This window comes from Sinocyclocheilus rhinocerous, unplaced genomic scaffold (genome assembly GCF_001515625.1).
Source record: "Sinocyclocheilus rhinocerous isolate Xijiao unplaced genomic scaffold, SAMN03320098_v1.1 scaffold1247, whole genome shotgun sequence".
Classification (NCBI taxonomy): Eukaryota; Metazoa; Chordata; class Actinopteri; order Cypriniformes; family Cyprinidae; genus Sinocyclocheilus; species Sinocyclocheilus rhinocerous.
In genome coordinates, this window is record NW_015630573.1 from 347,878 (window position 1) to 357,839 (window position 9,962).

A 9,962-nucleotide genomic window follows, 5' to 3' on the forward strand; every position below is an offset into this window, starting at 1 on the left:
GTTCTGAGATTTTAGCAGAGGTGTTTGTGTTGCACATCATAGAAGACAATGTTAGCATTCAATAATTTTAACTATTGGAGAAAATTGGTTAATTTAATTTTTTTTTTAGCTATTTTCATCGTGTTGACTTCACAATTTGTGATGCGGCAAAGGACTATAGTACATCGATGAGGCGTCAGTGTCTATTAAATTATTCATGAGACTGCGTGTTCTTATCCAATGAGAAGACGCTTTGCTTAATTATTCAGCCAGCCTTGTACTCTTCTAGGTTTAAAAAACTGTCGTCCATAAAATGCGTTGCACAAATTCGAACATCTGGGTTTTGCTGTTCTGTTGTAAATAAATCTTTACCAATGATTCCTAATTGCATCTACTTCCGGAAGGCCAAAAAAAGTGCTTTTGCTTTCGCACTGAAACACACACCGTCTCCCTTACATGGCTGCATCAACACTACTGCTGTTCCTGAAACCACGCCTTCTTTCTTTGCGTGAACATTTGGGCGGCATTATGCTAATATTTCCACATAGTGACGTAGATATGTGGGGGCGTGTTAGAACGAGGCGTTTTAGGTAGGCGTGGCTGACTCTTAACTTTTATAAAGAATATCTCTTTGGATTTGAGACTTTAGTCTTTGCAACTTTACAGATCTTCTTTATGCACCAAGAGCTTGTAACACTCCAAAGAGAAAGGAAAACTTGAAATCGAATCATATGACCCCTTTAATTCCTTTAAAATATGTTAATATGCTCAATATGCTCATTAATACATAAGATATAAGATTAAGTCTTAAAAAGCGTTCCTGTTTGCTACACTGGTGATTTTGATGGCATAAGTTTAATTTTAATGTATTGATACCCACAGCCAATGAGCATGACGCAGATGGAGAAGATCTTCTCTGAGTTGGTATTTGGCGACACGTTTCCAAAGCCCACGCTGGTCAGACTGCTGAATGTGAAATACAGTGCTGTCACATACTTGTCCTTGATTGAGGGGCCTGAGGAGAGGTCGGTGCCATTATACTGCTTGCCGATAGATATAGCTAGATTGTCCAACCAGCCAATCGTGTGATCCAGATAGTGCTTCTCCACATTGCCGATCGCATACCATATGCAAGCCAACCAATGAGCAATCAGTGCAAAGATACACATGAGGAGCATTAGGACAGCCGCCCCATACTCTGAGTAACGATCCAGCTTCCGTGCCACACGGACCAATCGGAGCAGTCTGGCAGTCTTAAGCAGGCCAATCAAAGTCGTGGTCTAAGAGGAGAGAAGTGCAAGTGCAAGAAGGTGAAGTGCAAACATACATTCATGTTAACATAACGTTTAGATAAAAATGACACTATTGCACTGAAGCCTAAACAGTCAGTCATACTTAAATTCATATTTAAGCACTAAGGATTAGTTCACTTCCAGAATAAACATTTCCTGATAATTTAATTCACCCCCATGTCATCCAAGATGTTCATGTCCTTCTTTCTTTAGTCAAAAATGTTAAGGAAAAAATTCCAGGATTTTTCGCCATTTAATGGACTTCATTGGGGACCAAATTGCAGTTTCAACACAGCTTCAAAGGGCGCTACACGAACAAGGGTCTTATCTAGCAAAACGATCATTTTCTTAAAAAAAATAAACATTTATATACTTTTGAACCACAAATGCTCGTCTTGCACTAGCTCTACTTCTTGCATTACTTAGTCACATTGAAAAGGTCACACATGACGTAGGCAGAAGTACCAACCCAGTGTTTACAAAGTGAACGTGCAAAGACTAAATCGAAGGCCTTTACAAAAAAAAGGTAAAACAAAGATGTCGGACGATTTTGAAGTTGAAGGAGAAAATCAGATGGAGTTCAGTACTACTTGTACCTGTCACACGAGCCTATGTTTTCAACGTGACAACGTAAGCGAAGTCGTGGACGCACATCACAGAGCTAGTGCAAGACGAGCATTTGTGGTTAAAAAATATTTTTATTTTTTTAGAAAATGGCCAATCATTTTGCTAGATAAGTCCCTTGTTCCTCAGCTGGGATTGTTTAGAGCCCTTTGAAGCTGCGTTGAAACTGCAATTTGGACCTTCAACCCATTGATCCCTGTTGAAGTCCACTATATGGAGAAAAATCCTGGAATGTTTTCCTCAAAACCGTTTTGACTGAAGAAAGAAAGACATGAACATCTTGGATGACATGGGGGTGAGTAAATTATCAGGACATTTTTATTCTGGAAGTGAACTAATCCTTTAAACTGCATTTTATATTAATCCCCAGATTTTTAGCATTTGGGTGAAAATGTACCCATGAGGGTGTTGGTTGCCAGGTTTTCAGGGTGTTTGCTATGATGTTCCATGTAGTTTGAAGTATACTAGTCAACATTTGAAGTGGATCAAAACCTTTCATTAAAGTTGTCCTAAAACCTAAAAGCTTTCTTGTCTTAGGACAACTTTGATGAACTTTTTTGATCCACTTCAAATGTTGACTACTCTAGTTTTTTGTATTTGTTCAAATTACTAACTCAAAGTATGAGTGACAGTACGAATAGCATGAAAAATCTTTCATTGTAAATTACAGAACTAAAACAAATCAAACCACACATATACATATGCACCGCTCACCTCTTCTGATCCTCCCTCAAATATGAGCAGATCAAACGGTATGGCTGCCACCATGTCTATGAAGAACCATCCCTTGAAGTAATGCACTGCTATCTTAGCTGGATGACTAACCACCTCTTCGTTGGCATTAACGTACGTAGTCCGGAAATTTATAAGAATGTCTACGATAAACATGATGTCCACTATGAGGTCCACCACGTTGAGCGGGCTGCAGGAATAACCACACTCTCGTCTCTTCTGCTCCTCTACGTCATTGAGCAGGAAGGCAGCGCTGTAGGGCGTGAAAACAGCGGTGTATATGACTAGCAGCAGAATCAGCCAATCCCAGACTGCCTTGAAGGGGCTGTAGTGTAGGATGGTGAACTTGTCGATGCGTGGCATCTGAAGCTTATACTCTGGAAGCACGTCAGCGCCTAGCGACAACACCTGAAGCATGGAGATGCGGTTACTATGACAACAGTGATACTTTTATATTTTGCAACTATTAACAGATATCACAAGCTGCAAAATCAGAGACTGGAAACAACATAGTGACTCGTGTACGAAATGTACATATTATTAACTTGCATTCAGTGTAGAATGTAATTCAGATACTCGTGATGTTAATAATCTCATAAATTTTAAAAGTAGAAATGATATTATCAGCAATTTGTCATGTTCATGGATTCTAGAATGTGTTAAAATTTGGGTCACACTATAGTTTTGGGGCCAATTTTCACTATTAACTAACTGTTAACTATGACTTTTGTCTCGATAAACTCCTGATTTGCTGCTTATTAATATTTAGTAAGGGAGTTGTTAAGTTAAGGTATGGGGTAAGATTAAGGGATGTAAAATATGGTCATGTAGAATAAGGCATGAATATGTGCTTTATGAGTACTAATAAACAGCCAATATGCTAGTAATACGCATGCTAATAAGCAACTAGTTAATAGTGAGAATTGGTCTCTGAACTAAAGTGTTATCAAAATCGATATGGCATACTTTTACACAAGCTAAACTATATGCAGTTTATGCAAATACTGATGAGTGTTAAAAAATAACAAGTTACAATTATTAATGTATTCCAAGGTTTCTAACAAATCAAGTGAGCCAATGATTCAGTGATCTATTTATAAAGACATTCACTTGCCTTGTTTTTAAATGAATGAGCCATTAGCATGAATCAGTTGAATGAATGACTGAATGAGTCACTCATTAAGACGTGACTTGTGGCTACCGACAGGCAGTTTTAGTTTCATATTGAGAGCACCATTTCATTTTTTTTTTTTTATCGTGTCATATCTCAATATTCTATTTTTGAAAGAAAAAAACTTTAATGCCCATTTATTATCATTATTTATCAAAATGTTTATTCTAAAGCTACTTTTTTGTCTATTCAATGCTTTTCTCATTTTGCACAATAATGACTTTATATGATCTTTTGGGGGTAATTTTCTTAAAAATGATTTGTGATTAATTTGTGAATAATTTGATTAATTGATCGGCACATCATGTAATTAATTAGATTAAAAATCTGAATCGCTTGACAGCCCTAAATTTTATATACATACATTTCCGGGGATACTTCAAGTAAATATTTCAGGTCAAAGGGGTTCAACTGATATAAAAAAAATGTTTGGGAATAACTGATTTAAGCAAAGGACAATGTTACAAATTTGCATATTTGATTACTGACATTGTTGATTTCCATCTTAATTTTGAATTTAGTTTTACATGACCATTTTCAACCCTCTCTGACCCTTAGAACCGAACACACTGTTTTTGCTACTGTACCTTTAAGACTTAAAGAAGTAAATTAGCAAACTGTTCTGTACCAGTATAGTTCACACTGTTGTTAACAATCACGGTTGTGATGCAAATATCATGAAGATGTTTGTAGCTTTTTTTTCTAGAAATAATCTGTTCTAATTGGCCAGGATGCTTTGAAATGTGAATGCTAGAGTATGTCGATTTAGTACTTAGTCATTGAGCTCCTTCATTTTAATAGAGCATCACACTGTATGTCTACTTTATAGATATTTTGGGAAACTGAATAGAGGGAGCAATACATCATGCTTATGGCGCAAATTTCATGATCCAGCTCTCAGATGGTAATGTGAAAAGCGAGAGAAGGCCACATGGTGACGGGTCACGGTCGTGGCTGCCATGAGTTAATCACGGACCACAGCACACCATCCAGCCAGAGAAAAAAATGACATACAGAAAGACTGTTATGTCCTTCCCATCAGGGAACCAGTCTGAATGTACAGAACCAGTCTGGGTGTTCAGTGAGCAAATGAATACACAACATCATATATACAGTGTACCACATGATACAGCATACAGAAACACCCTGGATGCCCATTATTACAAATGAGTCAACAGCTGTTTTGATCTGTATAGCAACGTATGACAGCATGCTTGTAGGACACACTAGGATGGTCTCAATGTCACAGAGGCAATTCTCATACAGCCCTCCTCTCCATTCCTCCACGGGTACAGAGAGGATGAGAGACAATTTCCTCTTGCTTTCAGTGACAGTAATTGCCAAGCCTTCAGCTAGCCTGTGTGTGTATTTGTGTGTCATGGAGGGTGTCTCTCACTTCTCACACACATACACAACTACACAAACAGGCTGAATAATGTAGGTATCTGCTGGGAGCCCCATGGGCTGCAACCCCTAAGAGGTCATATGTTATACTTTTCATAGTCAATGTAATTTGATGAAAACCATGAGAAGGACTGCAGAGAGTTAGAATGAGGAAATGTTTCATTTATGCAAACTTTTTAAATATTTCTGAAAAGAGTCTCTTATGCTCTGTATGCCACATTTATTTTATTTATTTGATAACTGTTTTAAGGTATTTTAAAACATAATTTATTCCTGCGATGGCAAGGCTGAATTTTCAGCATCATTATTCCAGTCTTCAGTGTGATATGATCCTTTAGAAATCTAATATGCAGATTTGCAACTAAAGAAACTTTTCTTTTTTCAAGATTATTTATTTCAATAGGACAGTATAGTTATACTCGGGACGCCCGAAGCGCAATGATGCTACGTGTCGGCCTGCTGCCCAAGAGGCCATCGGTGCCAACAAAGAAACATTTCTTATTATCATCACAGTTGAAAACCGTTGTGCAGTTGAATACAGTTTTTCATGATGCTTTGATGAATAGAAAGTTCAAAAGAAAAGCAATTATTTGAAATAAGAATTTTTTAAAGATTTATTTTTGCCTTCAATTAAATAGGGTATAGAGATCTGACAAAAAGTGAAGTGGGAGAGGTTGTTTTTTGTAACAATTTTAAAGTCTTTTAAAGTCTGTCTCTGTCTTTTGATAAACTCAATGTATCCTTGCTGAACAAAAGTACAGTATTGATATCTTTAAAAAAAATGTTACTGACCCCAAAAACAAACATTTTTTTTATTCAATCTGTTATTGTGTGAATTATTTAATGTATGTTTAAATAAAATCCTAAATTTGTCTGAAATGTCTGAAAATTGTTTTTAATCTTTAGAATCTATTTTCTCAAAAAAAAAAATGTTTTAATCATTTTATCACATACATTTACATTATTGCTTCTCAACAACAGTTTTGAGTAAAAACTTAATTATATTGTATCATTAGAAAGTGATTTTTTCATCCAGTGCATAAAACTCAAATTCAGTCACAATATCTCAAAATGATGCAGCAGGTCACAAATGCTGTTTTGACTGAGGTCATCATAATTAGTAGAATAATTGGAGCTGGCTGTAAAGCATGTGTTCTCCTAATTACCATATCTGTATTTGTGAGCTTGTCTGCGTGTCACTTGACAAGTTGTATCCTGCCAAATGACGTTATCTATGCAGTGAATAAATAAATGTTTGGGGTTTAATTATTGATCAATAATAGAATAGAATAGAATAGCTTTTTATTGTCATTGTACAGCTGTACAACGAAATTTTTTTGCTATCACATTGAAAGTACACACATACATACAAAAATGTACATTTAACAAAATGTAAACAATGATACAGAAAAAGTAAACAGTGCAAATGTAAACAGGTGTACAGTAGACAGTGCAACAACGAAATTTTTTTGCTATCACATTGAAAGTACACACATACATACAAAAATGTACATTTAACAAAATGTAAACAATGATACAGAAAAAGTAAACAGTGCAAATGTAAACAGGTGTACAGTAGACAGTGCAAATGTAAACAATTATATATACCAAATGTGCAAAATAGGTATAGTGAAAATGTAGCAAATATGTACAGTAATGAATGAAATATTAATGAATACAAGAGAATTAAGGAATAAATATATAAATATGAGAACAGTGTGTTGCACAGCTACACCAGTAGCTGTATGAGTGGCAAGTGTATAGTCCTTAGTATACCACAACCTTTGAAGCTTGTGATTGAGTGATATGTCTTCTATTAATTGGAATTCAGTTCTAAGATTGTACGTGGATAAAAACTGTTCCGGAGTCTGGAGGTGCATGTCTTGAGGGATCTGTAGCGTCTTCCAGAGGGCAACAGAGTGAAGAGGTGGTTGCCGGGGTGGAAAGAGTCCTTTATTATACTTCTGGCCCATTGTATGTATCTGGTGCTGTAGATGACAGCAAGTGAAGGCAGCTGTGCACCAGAGATTTTCTGTGCAGAGTTGATGACTCTCTGCAAAGCTTTTTTCTCAGCCATAGTGCAGCCAGCATACCACACCAGAATGCCATGGGAAAGTATGCTTCCTACTGAACAGTGGTAAAAGGACACAAGCAGCTGCTGAGACAGGTTAGTTTTCCTCAGCATTCTCAGAAAGTACAGCCGTTGCTGTGCCTTCTTGACCAGGGACGTTGTGTTAACAGTCCATGTGAGGTCCTGGGAGATGTGTGTGCCAAGAAATTTAAAGGTGGTCACCCTCTCCACCATTTCTCTTCCAATGTATAGAGGGGTTGGTTTCTGTTTCTGTTTCTGGAAATTGATTATGAGCTCCTTTGTTTTGGAGGTGTTGAGTGCCAGGTTGTTGTCGATGCACCATTCTGAGAGTTCAGCCACCTCCTCCCTGTAGGCAGACTCGTCACCATATGATATTAACCCCACCACAGTGGTGTCATCTGCAAATTTAATGATTGTGTTTGTGCTGTGGGTTGGTGTGCAGTTGTGGGTCTATTGTGAGTACAACAGAGGACTCAGCACGTAGCCTTGTGGAGCTCCAGTGCTGAGAGTCAGAGTGGTTGAGTGATGGCCCCCCAGCCTGACAGTCTGTGTGCGGTTTGTTAGAAAATCCTTTACCCAGAAACATATGTAATCACTGACACCCAGGTTAAGCAGTTTGGTGACCATTCTGCTGGGAATTATAGTGTTAAATGCGGAACTAAAGCCCACAAACAGCATCCTTACAAATGTTCCCGGGTGCTCCAAATGATTCAGCGTGGTGTAGAGAGCTGTGTTGATGGCATCGTCAGTTGACCTGTTAGCTCTGTATGCAAACTGATGTTGATCCAGGGTGGAAGGAAGTGATGATTTAATGTGTCTGAGTAACAGCCTTTCAAAACACTTCATCACAGTGGAAGTGAGAGCCAGGAGAGAGAGGTCTGTAATCATTAACACTGCTGATAGCTGTTTTCTTGGGGACGGGCACAATGGTGGCAGACTTGAGGCAGTTGGGGACAGTGCATGTTGACAAGGAGAGATTGAAGATGTTACAGAAAACCTCTGCCAACTGATCTGTGCAATCTCTGAGTGCCCTTCCTGGAATGCTGTCTGGACCAGGCAACTTTCTGGGATTGACACTACGGAGCACTTTTCTGACCTCGGCTGTACTCACAGAAGGTGCCAGGCTGTCAGTGGATGGTAACAGACACAGACTCAATCTCATCCGTGCTGACATCAAAGCGGGCAAAAAAGTGATTTAGTTCCTCACAGTCTAATGCAGTGCGGTAATCAAACTCTTGCTTTTAGTGACCTTTGTTGGCTTACTTCAGATTCAACTTTACAGTGTGTGCACAAGTTGTTTATCTTTAAACTATAATTGTGGATAGCTTGGTTATTTTTAATCTAATATGGAAGTGTTAAAAACACATGGTTGCACATGAATATAAGTGACTTCTCTGAGCTCATTAACTTTTCTGAGTTTAATAACTTGAGGATTTCTTTATTATTAAGAAGAGTTTAAAGAGATATATTATAAAAAGCGGGTCAATCAGAAAGAGTGAAATCACGTTCGGCATAAAGGTTGCGGGTGCGTGGGAGGCTACGTTTCAAGATTAGATGCCAAGACCCAGTTTAATTAGAGTTGAACTCTTCAACCTGCATGACACAAAGAATGGAAAAGACGAAACAAGCCATCTGTGTGTGTAACTGGCCATCTGGATAGTTACAGGCAACAAGTCTATAATGTGGCAAACAAACAAAAACAGCACCACTGACAGAAATAGACACAAGAGGAGGGAGAGAAAAATAAACTGAGCCAATATTTTGCATGTATGTGTTTAGTCATTATTGGTGCATGTGTGCATGTACATAGCTAGTTTTATTACTTCATGTTTCATGATTAGTTCCTACTACTTATTCCAGACATGAGGTTAAAATACATATATGCAGAATATACCTCTTATTCGTTTATCGGTCCTGCTCATTGAGCAGCAAATGACAAATCTCAATATTACTATACTGTATATACTATATTAAAAAATATTACTGACCACAAACTGTTAAATGGTAGTGTACATACAAATGAGGAAAACAACAAAGCGATGCATTTTAAGCAGGCAATAGCATGAACCATAAACATATAAAGTCTCAAACATTGAGGCTTTATCAAATGCTGAAAACGAAGAGGATTTTTTTCAGCAAGATGCTGTTAAGTGCTCATGGAAGAGATAAGTTTTTAGCTGTTTCTTGAATATCAGGTTTGTAAAATCATTCCTCCAGAGAGCAACCGTGGATGTGAATGTTTGGAGACATGATTTTGTGCACGACGCTCACGCACTGACCTCAGACTTCTGGAGTTAATGTAAATTGGTTAAGAGGGATTGGAGGTGAGAGGATGCGGAGCATGTGGCTGTTTTCTACTCAAGCACCAATGTCTTGAACTTGATGCGAGCACTGACCAGTAGCCAATGAAGAGAAATGAAGAGAGGTGTAACGTGGGCTGTCTAGTCATTAGTGGTGCATAATTATTAAGATAACCCTTAATATGTCTGACTTTCCCATAAGAGAGACAGTAATGTAATATTTTGTAGTAATTAACTGTGTTTTGTGAGACCACTTTTGTTGGCTCCACTTTTTGGTTGCTGCATTTACAGTAGAGTAGTAAATGAATGTTTCCATGATGTAATGTCCATCTCTCACCTGTGTGACCTTCTCTGTGACGTTGTGTGCT

At 37.8% G+C, this 9,962-nt stretch overlaps 1 protein-coding gene across 2 annotated transcripts in view; it reads right to left on the bottom strand.

The window, feature by feature from the left end:
- LOC107740592 (potassium voltage-gated channel subfamily H member 2-like) overlaps positions 1-9,962 on the bottom strand; it is a 34,920-nt gene that overhangs the window by 14,186 nt on the left and 10,772 nt on the right. For both annotated transcript variants that reach the window (XM_016553064.1, XM_016553063.1), the window contains 2 exons: positions 2,610-3,035; positions 860-1,259 (listed from right to left, as the gene is read on the bottom strand). In XM_016553064.1, the coding sequence (XP_016408550.1) occupies positions 860-1,259; positions 2,610-3,035 (826 nt within the window). The remainder of the gene's footprint in view (positions 1-859; positions 1,260-2,609; positions 3,036-9,962) is intronic.